Genomic DNA, 12,522 nt, shown 5'->3' on the forward strand with positions numbered 1-12,522 from the left:
AATAATAATAATAATAATAATAATAATAATATATATATATAAATTAATAAAATAAAATAAAGGAAGTAGAAGACTTGTTCTAAGGTATTTGAAAAGTCAACCTTGCCGCTCCACCCTCATTAAATTCCTAATCGCCATTCCATTTTTCTCTTAATTCCTCAAGATCATTGAGATTTAGAGTAAAAGAATCACTATGAATGATTTGTTTTCCTCCGATTCCTTTCGTCGGGATCCGCACCACCACTCTGTCGAGATGGCCCCCGACGTTCCGTCGTCAACGACTATCAATCTCAACAATTTCTTTGAAGATGTCGAGTCCGTGAAGGCGGAATTGGCGGAGCTCGAACGCCTCCATCGAAGCCTCCAGAATTCTCATGAACATAGTAAGACTTTGCATAACTCGAAGGCGATTAAGGATCTTCGATCTCGAATGGAATCAGATTTGACTTTGGCTTTGAAGAAAGCTAGGTTTATCAAGCTTCGATTGGAGGAACTCGACCGGTCCAATACCGAGAATCGAAATCTTCCTGGTTGTGGCTATGGCTCCTCTGCTGACCGGTCTAGAACTTCCGTTGTCAATGGATTGAGGAAGAATCTTTGTGATTCGATGGAGAATTTCAACCGGTTGAGAGAGGAGATCTCGTCGACGTATAAGGAGACAATCGAACGAAGATATTTTACGATTACAGGGGAGAATCCCGATGAGAAGACGATCGATCTCTTGATCTCTACAGGTTCGGTTTTCGGTTCTTGAATTTGTGATTATTTTAGATTTTCATTTCCCGTAATTAAAAACAGTGTATATATGGTATGATAAAGGTGAAAGCGAGACATTCCTACAAAAAGCTATACAAAAGCAAGGAAAAGGCAAAGTTCTCGAAACAATCCAAGAGATTCAAGAAAGACACGATGCAGTGAAGGACATTGAGAAGAACTTGAAAGAGCTACACCAAGTGTTCATGGACATGGCGGTGTTGGTCCAAACACAAGGGCAGCATTTGGACGACATTGAGAGCCAAGTGACTCGAGCCAACTCTGCCATCAAGCGCGGTGCCACTGAGCTACAAACCGCAAGACACTACCAAAAAAACACGAGAAAATGGATGTGCATAGGCGGTGCTGCTTTTATATTTATCCTCTTCATCATTATTCTTTCTGTCGTCCTCGCCAACAAGAAGTAATGTTTACGAGCATCGTTTACAACTATTTTGTTTTTTACTTTAATTTTTGTTGTTCTAAAAAATTATTTAATCTTTGAAGTGTCATCGTGCAATGAACTATAAAAATTATCAACTTTAAATATAATATAGTATAGATTGCTCGATATATTGATGCTCAAAGCGTGTTGATATTTTCTTAGAAGCGTATGATTATGCGTCGGTTATTAAAACTTTAAAAAAAATAAAATGAACGAGACCGAACGGCATCAAATTCAAAGGAATAATTTTTAATGGCTATATTGTAATTATTTTGAAATAAAATTAGTGAAATTTATGTCACTTATTATATTGTCATTTTCAAACATTGAATGATGTTTGTAGTGTAATAACTTTATCATCAATTATCATTTATAATTAAATAATTAAATCTTTAGCCAATGTATTTATTCATCCAATGGTCACATGCATACCCGTTGACTTCATTTTTTAAACCCTAAATATAGAATTTTATTTTGTCTTTAATTTTCAATTTTATTTCTAATTCTTATAAATTGGATTAATTTTAATATTTTATCCGAACGATCACATGTTTAAATTCTTAGTAGAGATGTCTACGAAACGGAGCGGAGACAGTAAAACCGCCTCCTATTTCAATTTCCATTTCCGCAAAATTCTCAATTTATTTTTGCGGGATTGAATCGAGGAATTCAGGGGATCAGTTCCCTATGGAAAAAAATTTCCCTCTTCACACAACAAATCCACTTTGAAGTTGACTTATTTGGTTCGGTCAATGGTCGGAATGCGTACGAGATACCATAGGGACTCAATGCTTCAATAGCACCTTTGTTTAACTTCGAATGAGACTGTATATCCGAAACACATCTTTTTATATATTTTCTTTATAAAAAAAAATCATTTTTTTAAAAAAATTAATGGATAATTTCTATTTTAAAAATAATTCATGTTCCATTTTCGTTTAGTTAATGGGAGAATTCTTCCCTTATCCCAGTTATTTCTTAACTGAGTTTGTAAGGTCGGTCAAAGTCAGAGGGCAAAATGGGCATGTTGACCCTCAGCAATCCTCCAAGGTAAAAGTATGAGAAATAAAGTTGAAAGGAAACTTGATAGGGAAAAGTAAATTGACGGAGTCCCGGTCGGAGCTTCTTCTTGAAGAGAAGAAAGACTCGTGTTGTTGAGGTTCCATCTTCAATCAAGATCCGAGAGAAAATCCACAAAGTAAGATCTCGAACATTACTCTCCAGAGATCTTCGTTTGGGAATAAAGTGTTAAAGTTGCTATATTCATCTGATATATTTTTGAATTAAAAAAATGAACCATATAAATGTATTTAAATATTGCATCAATGGTCAATAAATTTTAATATTTAGTGAAAAAAAGAGTCAAACATTATGCATTATAAATAAACCTTAATTGGCATTGACTTTTGAATAGAGCCATAAAAAATTTCCAAAATAATCAATGAGACTTCCAACAATGGCAACTGATAAATCCAATCTTCTCACCGTTTTCCCTCTCCGGCTGCGGCTATTGCTCCTCTGCATCTCACCGTGATGAACAACGGCACCGACGACGGCGGCGGATTTCTGTCCTCAGGCAACATCGGCGAAGACGGATATGGAATCGGCGTCTCGTTAGGGCTTTTGATTCTCATCACTACAATCCTCTTGGCTTCCTATTACTGCACCAGAGTCGCCCAATCACCGACCTCCGGGATTCAGAGCAACGCCAATCTCTCGCCGCCTCCGCCGCCGCGGCTGGCGGAGGAGGATGCCGTTGTTGTCGTCGATATCGGAATCGATCAGGAGACGATTAGGAATTTTCCGAAATTGCTGTATTCAGAGGCGAAGATTCAGAACAACGATTCCTCTGCTTCTTGTTGCTCTATCTGTTTGGCCGATTACAAAAACTCCGATGTTCTTCGGATTTTGCCTGATTGCGGTCATTTGTTCCATCTCAAGTGCGTCGATCCGTGGCTGAGGCTTCACCCAACCTGTCCGGTTTGCCGGACCTCGCCTATTCCGACGCCGTTATCGACTCCTCTGGCGGAGCAAGTTCCATTGGCGAGATGGCACGGTTGAAGAAGACGATCCGACCGCGTTTTCTCCATTCATTCGTTTGTTACGGATAGATCCGACTCCTCAATCGCGATCGCCATAGTTAGAAACTCTCACCCTCAATCTCCGATTCTCCTCAACAAAATTTTCGTACTCTCGAGAATCTTGTTATGCTATAATACCATAACTTTCAATGTTTCGATACCGCTTCTGGTACCGTAATGCCACAACCTTCAAAACTCTGATATTACTTGTTATGTCGTAATGGTACAACCTTCAATGCTCTGATACTTAATTATTTTTGCCAAATGTCATAACTAAAATATTATGATATCGAATTGTTGCAGCGGAAGTGGAAGCAAGATCGATGGCGCACACACCCACAAATAGAAAATTAAACCAAAAGACACAAAGATTTACATGGTTCAATAAGAAGAGAAATTCTCTTAAATTCACCGGTGGTAGCCAATCGCTGTAACCACAGTGTTTATCTGTGTATCACTAACATACAAAATGATAATGATTCCACATCTCAAAACAATGCTATACTTTTATTTTATATAAACATAACAATATTAATTCTCCTACATGAACCGAGAATATGAACTAGAAGTGTTATTAACTGAACGAGAGTTAATAACCAAAATAAATGAGATATGAATCATCGAGGGGTATGAACTAAATGAGAGTTATGATAATACATTTTCACGACAACTTACAACAAATCTTGATTCTGATTAATGATGCGGAGTGTTCGATGCTTGGGAATGCGTAATTCGTTGATGACTGATCATCAAAACAGAGGAGGAGGAGGCTCCGATCTCTACAAAATTTCTCCTTTCAGTTGCATCCTACTACTCCACCTCATCGACTTAATCTTCGATTTTATGCTTTTAAAGGTAACCGAATGAAAATTAATTTTAAATAATTGAAAACATGTTTTAGAATGATTTTAAAAAAGTTATTGAATCATAGTATCTCGAACATTTCTCATTTGCCTGCAAAAAAAACACGAATAACGGAAAGATATATCTAACATGCATTAAGATTTAAACCTTATGTTCAAAATAGAGAATTTACTGCTCCATTGTTCGATAGACGTCTAAATCTTTAAAGAATATATGGATTTTGATTTTTACGACCAGATATGGTATTAGACTCAATATTATTTTTAATTTCATAAATTTTGAATCAGATACGTGATAGTTTTTTTTTTACATTTTATTCGGTTGGATGATAAAAGTCCCACATCGGCTAATTTAGGGAATGATCATGGATTTATAATTAAATAATATTCTTTCCATTGATGTGAGGCATTTTAGAGAAGCTCAAAGCAAAGCCACTAGAGCTTATACTCAAAGGGAACAATATCAATTTTTTTTTTTTTTTATTTTATTAATTTTTACAAACAGATCCAAACCATACTATTAAACACATGAGAATATTGTTTAATTAATATTTAAAAAAAAAACTAATAAATATTGCAACGATTATTTACGTAAAGATTATAATGTTTATCTCGAAAATAAGATTTTATGATAAAAATTTGTTACACCATTTTCAAATTTGAATAAAAAAAATTGAAAATTTCCCAAAAAGAATTAATTTCGCTTAATATTTATTTATCCGAAATTTGTAAGCCATTTTCTATTCAAATGAAGACGACGGCGAAGAATTTTGGTAGCAATTTCAGAAACGGAGAAGTGGAGAACGAACATAGAGAGAAGAGAGACTCATCCAAATCTTCACTTCAGGTTCTTTACCAGATTCATCACACCATCCATTATCCTTGTTACCACATGCCGCCGACCTTCGCTTTCTCTCGAGGAGATCCGATTGCTGGTACGTTACCGCTATTCTTCTTATATTCGGATTTTGTAGAAATTGTTTGCGTCTGAGATGTTGAAATGAAGTTGAAATTTATGATTTCGAGCTTAAATAGCATTCCAAGAAGATCAACCACACTTAGGCGATCTTTAGAATCTTCAGGTCCATAATCAGTTTTGAGTTTTTTGCGCGTGCAATTTTCTTTTCTGTGATTAGACGTTGTGTTATTTTGTTGATTTTCTGTGTCAATTTTGTTTTTCAATACAGAAATTAGTCTTGGATAAACGCTATCGCTTGATGTATATAATGTTTGGTATTACCTCGTGAAATACGTAGGTGCAGTTCTGTACGCTGTATTTTCCAAGTGCAGAGGCCGTTTTGGCCTGTGTAAATTGTGAGGATTGTTAGCGATAGAATGCAAATTAGCCTATGACATCTCATTTCGAGGCTACGATTTTTCAAATTTTAGATATCTCCTTGTTAAATGGTTAGATCTTTGAAGTTCATGCGGATTGTCAAACTTGTAAAGGAATGCAATGAGTGGAAGAAGTATACAAAATCACAGTTGGGAAGGCTGAAGGAGTGAGGAACTGGGGAATCCTTCAGGTCTTTAGGTTTGATACTACAGAATTTGTTCACATCAAAATCAAAAAGTTAATTATTTAGTGTGTAAAGGATTTGTTGTGTATAATGCCACAACCTTCCATGCTCTTATACCACTAGTTATACCTTAATGCCACAACCAAAACATTCTGATACCTAATGTAGCAGAGACGGAACCAAAACATTCTGATACCTAATGTAGCAGAGACGGAAGTAAGATCGATTACAAAATTCCTCTCACACTACTAAGTCTCTTTTACAAAATTCCTCCCAATTGCCTCTAGACAAATACAAAATGACAATGACTCCACACCTCCAAACAATGCTAGACAAGCCTTTGTATAGATATAGCAATACTAATTCTTATACATGAACCAAATAAACGAGAAAATGAACCAAAATAAATGAAAATATGAATCAAAATGATTATGAACTAAATTAGAGTTACGACAATACATTTTCTTGACAACTTACAACAGGATTTAGAATCCGTGATGTACTTTCATCCAATTGTTGGTAATGGATATGTGTTTTAGTTTAGTGATGTTAGCCAAAACTGTAGAAGCACATCTATATCCAAAACTGTAGAAGGTTAGGTTTTTGAGCATACAAAATAAGAATGTTAGCCTTGACCTTTTGCCAAATTTCCATCTTGATGGATCTTCTGAGACTGGAAGTATATCTTGTTGTTTAAACTGGTATTTGAGTTAGGCTACTGCTGAACGTATATCTATGGTTCATGGATAACTTGGTGGTCTTTTTGCAGGACAATATTGTGTATCCCATTAGGAAGTAGCTACATTGTGATATATAGTCTTGTTACGTTTTCTGTATAATTTATCTTGTTTCTTCGGATCAACAGCTTCAGTTGCTTATTGTCTATAAACTATGAAATAATCAGTGAGATGGTGAAAACGAAACAAAGACAGAATATTACTCTTAGTCATCTTTCTGGCTCTTCAAACTCCATTGTTGGTTTGGATATGCACGGAGATGATAGTTGGGTGGTGGCAAAGAAGCAGATAGTCGAAATCCTAGTGCCTTCTATGGCGATAGCTCAAAAATCCTCAACCTCCATTGCTGGACAAAGTCAGCTGCAACCACTTGCCAAAGAAGTAACAAAATGCCAATCAGGAGCTCTTGAAAGACATGTTTAGAAGTGTCCGCAGCTGTGCTGCCATCGGCTTCTAAAATGTTAAGCTACAAAGTCTGAAACCTTCCCCTGTTCATTGTAATTTGACATTGAAAGAACCATTGAAGCAAGATATCAGGCCCCAAAATCAAGATAAAGCTTTCAATATCCAACTCGTGGGTATTTTTCGGAGAAAAGGTATCAATAAGTTCAGCTGGTAAATCTAACCATGAAAAAGCTGAAAAGTATGGGTGCAAATGCGGTGGGGCCTTGTAGAAAACTGATACATGCAATTGATTGTGTCTATCAACCCTTCAGTTCTTAAACTTCTGAGCGGGTTTATGGTATTTAACCGATGGTTTATTCATCTTGAATCAGTTCGGGTTCAAAAAAATGAACCCAACCCAACCCCTATAATTCGATTGGATTGGTCCAAGTTGTCAGATTAAATGTACACCCCTAGTTAGTGGTACAAAGAGAAATGATATATTGACTTTGTTCTAAATGTTTCTATTGAATCTTCGATGGCCAAAAGAGTATGGTTTAGGCCAATCTCGTGGGTTAGGATTTTGATTTTGAATAGAGGACTGAAAAATAGGCAGAAAACTCTGTAAATCTCCGATCGAAGAACACCTGTTACCATTTGTTTATTCAACTTATTATCTTTGACAAACTTTCATGAATCACATGGAAGTACACTATGGATAGTTCATCAGGATAATTCAGTATGTGAAATTCAAAGAGAGTTTTGAAGCATAAAACGTTTGATAATAGCCAGGACTTGATCGCCCAGTTGAGTATCTTGAGAACTAGTGAAGAACCCATGTTGTTTGCCTTCAAACTCCACATACTCAATTCTGTGTCCCAATTGTGAGAGTGTTTTGGCATAGTGTTGGACTCTGTCTTTCAGCAATTCATTTTCACCAACCATCACCATGATCGGCTCCAAATTCACTCCTTCAAGGCTCTTGCTTGATGGCCCAAATGGGTTTGCCAATGGGTGGTCTCTATCTTCTCCCAAGGGTAATGATAGCCTCCAAAACCTGATCCATCAATTGTGAGACTCATTAAAGTGTTCATAAAAGACATGTCTTCCAATCTTAGTAATGTCATTCATCCACTCGGATGTTGACATCGATACTTGAAGGACACCTTTTTTATGTTTATAAATAATTTCAATGCCAATGCCAGTACTTATTGTGAGATCCCACATCGATTAGAGAGGAGAACGAGTGCCAGCGAAGACGCTGGCCTTGAAGGAAGGTGGATTATAAGACCCCACGAAGCATTTTTTATAAAGGTGAGGAAACTTCTTCCTAACAGACACGTTTTAAAACCTCGAGGAGAAGCCGGAAAGAGGAAGGCCAAAACAGACATATCTGTTAGCACTGGACTTGGGCTATTACACATATCGACCTTGTTTGATAAATTATATATATATATGATATAGATATATTTTGTATATATTCTATAGTGTTATCCACAAATAAGTATAGGTTTGAGTGGTTGGGTTGTGACATCACTACAAAGGGAATGAGTTTATGAAGCATAGAGATCTGGTTAGAATCCATAAGTCGCTTTCCCTCTCTTTTTCCAAAAGATTCGAACTTTATTTATGAATTATGTGTGAGAGATTTAAGGAAAGAATATTAAGAAAATGTAATTAGTTAGTGCATAATTAGGGTATGAGATTATTAAACCTTCCACTATGCTTCTTTTATTTCATTGTTTAATCATTGTCTCCTCCATAATTTTGTTTAAACTATAATCAGTTGATTGTAACACCACTATGAAACAAAACAAAAACAAAACAAAAAAACAATCATATTTGAAAAGTTAAAAGATTTAGGTCAAATAAATTAAATTAATGGATAAGTTTAATTGAATGAACTTATCCATTAATTTTTTTTTAAATAAATATAAATGAAGTGGCTAAATCCTAACAGATTTCAGTAAAATATTATAATTAAAACTTCAATAATGTTTTTTTTTTCCCTTAAAAGTCACTTTCTAAATGCATTATAATTTGTAAGTGCTCTTATAAAATATCAGAAAGGAAGAAAAATATGGCTCCAAACATTAAATTTTTATTTTTTATTTGCTGACGAAGATCAAATTTAATTGAATCTTATCTCATCATCTCTTAATTTAAGATATTAAACTCAAATTACACCAAATTTATTTTTCATGAACTCTAATTTTTGGTATTTTTATATTACTATAATTATAATTATTTTAGTTTAGGTATATATATTGTGTGATTTGGATTTTAGCAATAAATCCAGGAAGTTGTGGTGTGATAATGGTGGGTCAAAAGTCCAAGGCATAGACTAGATCTCTCATTTTACCTGGTGGAGATTTGAATATGACATTTCTAAGAAATTATTTTCTTAAATTCATTTTTTAATAAATTAAATAAATAAATAAATAATATAAATAATAAGAGAGTGGTTAGGAGTGGACCATAGATTTCAACCTTTAACATTCAAAATAGAAATATACTTTTTTCTATATATAAATAAATAAATAAAAAAAATAATATTTTGTGGCTGACTAGGAAAAGAATAATAGCCACGTGGAGTGGGTGATGAGGTGGAAATAGATGTTTGGGAAGATGATAGAAGATTAGGTTAGATTGAGAAGAAAAGAAAGTCAACTATTTGGTTTTGACTATTTTCCCATCATCCATTTGCACTGCATGCCTTCTTTTCTTTCTTTTTCTTCTACTTTTTATTATTTTCTCACTCCCCTTTTTTCTTTTTTTCCAAAAACAAAATAACTAATTTTATTATCTTATAGAAATTTTCTTCAAAGAATCAAGGAAATTGAGAGATTAAAAAAAAAATTCAAATATTTAGACCAATGGATAGAATTATAAAAATAATAAAAATATGATATATATATATATATATATATTGCATGGTAGACTGAATTTTTAAAAGCCAAGATTGGGTAACAAATTTGATTAATATTCTGATTTTAAAAATAAAATTTTGTGGTATTTATGTGTTTTAAAAAAAAAATACTTCTGAAATTTTGTGATATTTATCTAGGGTTATTTTCGTCATTTGAATTGTGCAATTGATTTTAGATAAAATATTTAAACAATATAACTTCTAATAATAATAATAATACATAAATAATATAATACAGTGATAATTTTCCCTAATAATTTTAAATTTAAAATATCAATTTTCTCTGTCTATTTTATAAATCTTAATATTAATTTTTATAGTTAGTTTTATTTATTTTTTTCTTTTACTAAAAAGAGTATAATTAAGTAATTAGCCCTAAATGTTGTATAAAAAAATCATATTTTTCAAAATTTACAGAGAAATATTAATTTATTTTTTTAAAAAGTTACCAAATTAAGATTTATTGAAGAAAAAAAAAATGCACTATTATTATAATAATAATTAAAAAAAAAAGAAAAAAAAAAAGGAATCTTATAGTTAGAGAGAGAGGAGGACGTGTACCTGTCAAGCGCGTCCAAGTTCAGAAAATCTTCCGGCGGACCCTCCTCTGATTTCGTCCTCACCACTCCGCCGAAGAACGGCGCCATTAAAACAAATCCTCTAATTCTCACTCCAAATCTTCCACGATCATTCCCAAACCCTACCGCCAAATGATGCGCAATGTTCCCTCCCGACGAGTCTCCCATCACAAATACCCTCTCCAAATCCGCTCCTTCTTCAATCCACGCGTCTTCCCCCTTTCTCACCCACTCAATCGCTTTTTCCCCGTCTTCCACCGCCGCAGGAAGCCGATTTTCCGGTGCTAGACGGTAGTCCGGTACGACTACTAGCGCTTCCAACCCTAGGGCAAGCCGAACGCAGCAATTGTGCGGATTCGCCCAGGATCGGGAGCCAACGCAGAAACCACCGCCGTGGAGGAAGAACAGGACTGGAAGTTTAGTGTTGGAATTTAATGATACTGCTGGTTTTATGAGACGGAGGTGGAGACCGTGAACGGCATCGTAGAGAACGTCGCGGAAGACGACGGAGCTGTCGTCGGTGATTGGAAACGGGAAGCGGATTTCGTCGGAGCGGAAGACGGTGCCGTCGCTGTAGAGTTGGAGCACGCCCATGCAATCTTCGACAATGTAAGGAAGGGAACCCATATGTGTGTATATATATATATATATATATATTTCTTTTTTCTTTTTTTCTTTTTTTTTTTAATTATGGTGGAAATGAAGGGAAGGGGCAAGAGGCTTTTATACAGAGACGAAGGGAGGGTAGAATGGTAATTTCACATGGGAGTGGTGGTGGATGAGTAAATTGACGTTTTAAAAAAAGTAAAAATAAAAATGTTTAAATTGGCTAATAAATTAAAAAATAATAATAATTAGTCAAAATATTATCTTTAATGTTGTTTAATTTACAGAGGTCAATTAAAAATGGTAATGACAGCTTTATTACTTAAATTGGGGTAACAATAAACATAACTAATGAAAAGGGGTAATTAGCCGACTTAGATTATTTAAGGTTTAAATAATTGGGTGTTTATTGTTTCATGCCACTGTAATTATTTATAATTTAAAAATATGGGTCGGTGAAAAGAGTTTTCAATTAAAGTTGATTTAGTGGGAAAATATTAGGTTAATTAGTATGATATTAATATGGACTTTGAAATATGGATTATTCAACGTACAATGATGGATGTTTTTTTAGTCTAAGTTGTAACAATGAGCTGATAAATTGATATAAAGTTAATGCAACGTTCTCAACGTTACCGGGTATAACATTTTCAATATGTCTTGAATTATTTCTAAAGTTGAAAAACTATTCCTACGAATCAACACGAGTTATTTTGGCATGTTTTGTTCTCTCTCACATCTTTCTAGAAAAATTATTGAATGACCACTCAACTTAGGATTACAAGTCGAACACATTTAATTTTAGAGTTACTATGATCAAGCCACCTACAGAAAATGTGTATATCATTGGTATCAATAATAACTATCCATTCTTATATATATTTCTTCGCTATCACATAATTATTCTCGTTTGAATATGGCGTCGCTTCATTGATGTAACTCTTTTTTACTCGAGCATCACACAAAACATATTAATATACAAATTAAACTTATGATTGACCAAATGTATAATATCGACCGAAAAGTATGGTCATTAATGTGGGCATATGGAAGGTGCAAAGTATAAAAGAATAGTGTGAGGTAAGTGGGATGAAAATTTAAAACTTCAAGGGTTGAATAAAAAGCAAAATAAAGAAAATAAAGAAACAAAAAGGGTCACGTGATGAGGCAGTTGACCTCTAGGCTACAGCCTCCAAGATGGTGGCGTTGTGCAATTTAGCATTCCAATTATTGAGACCTGAACCCCTAATAATTTAAATGGTTGCTTTTTTAAGGTTACCCTTTAAAACAATGCATTTTTTGTTCAAATTTCTAAGTTGTAAATAGTGTATATTCAATTGTCAATTTTGCGTATTAATTGAACTTAAGGAGACGTGTACATACTCATAATACATTATGGAAATACCCTTTTACATTTTAATTATTAATTAAAAATAGTAACTATACTCAAATTTTAAATCAATACCTATATTGAAATAAATAAATAAAAAAAAGATAAAAAGCTAACTCAATTACAAATCATCCTCTGTAATATTATCGCTTCATCCAACTTCATTCGAATATGAAAAAAGGTCACAATTCATGTAAATGGTCAATAAACCTTTGAAATCAGGAATTTAGGGTGCT

At 34.1% G+C, this 12,522-nt stretch overlaps 2 protein-coding genes and 1 pseudogene across 2 annotated transcripts; 2 read left to right on the top strand and 1 right to left on the bottom strand.

The window, feature by feature from the left end:
* Window positions 1–80: 80 nt before the first annotated feature.
* Window positions 81–1,324, top strand: LOC111781659 (syntaxin-121-like). The gene is made up of 2 exons (XM_023662345.2): window positions 81–734; window positions 820–1,324. Exons 1-2 carry the CDS (start codon window positions 194–196, stop codon window positions 1,179–1,181), a joined length of 903 nt encoding a protein of 300 aa, XP_023518113.2. The 5' UTR covers window positions 81–193; the 3' UTR covers window positions 1,182–1,324.
* A 1,301-nt stretch (window positions 1,325–2,625) lies between these two features.
* LOC111782200 (RING-H2 finger protein ATL70 pseudogene) lies at window positions 2,626–3,530 on the top strand (annotated as a pseudogene).
* A 3,874-nt stretch (window positions 3,531–7,404) lies between these two features.
* Window positions 7,405–10,990, bottom strand: LOC111781139 (alpha/beta-Hydrolases superfamily protein). The gene is made up of 2 exons (XM_023661587.2): window positions 10,274–10,990; window positions 7,405–7,840 (listed from the first exon to the last, which is right to left on the bottom strand). The coding sequence occupies exons 1-2, from the start codon at window positions 10,915–10,917 to the stop codon at window positions 7,534–7,536; spliced, it is 951 nt and encodes a 316-aa protein (XP_023517355.2). The 5' UTR covers window positions 10,918–10,990; the 3' UTR covers window positions 7,405–7,533.
* Window positions 10,991–12,522: the final 1,532 nt, after the last annotated feature.

This window comes from Cucurbita pepo, chromosome 19 (genome assembly GCF_057944985.1).
Source record: "Cucurbita pepo subsp. pepo isolate OVF chromosome 19, ASM5794498v1, whole genome shotgun sequence".
NCBI lineage: Eukaryota > Viridiplantae > Streptophyta > Magnoliopsida > Cucurbitales > Cucurbitaceae > Cucurbita > Cucurbita pepo.

Coding starts and splice junctions, on each gene's coding strand:
- LOC111781659 (XM_023662345.2), top strand. CDS start 194: ATGAATGATTTGTTTTCCTCCGATTCCTTTCGTCGGGATCCGCACCAC. Junction 735..819: donor CGATCTCTTGATCTCTACAG/GTTCGGTTTTCG, acceptor GGTATGATAAAG/GTGAAAGCGAGACATTCCTA.
- LOC111781139 (XM_023661587.2), bottom strand. CDS start 10,917: ATGGGTTCCCTTCCTTACATTGTCGAAGATTGCATGGGCGTGCTCCAA. Junction 7,841..10,273: donor AACTTGGACGCGCTTGACAG/GTACACGTCCTC, acceptor TTGATGGATCAG/GTTTTGGAGGCTATCATTAC.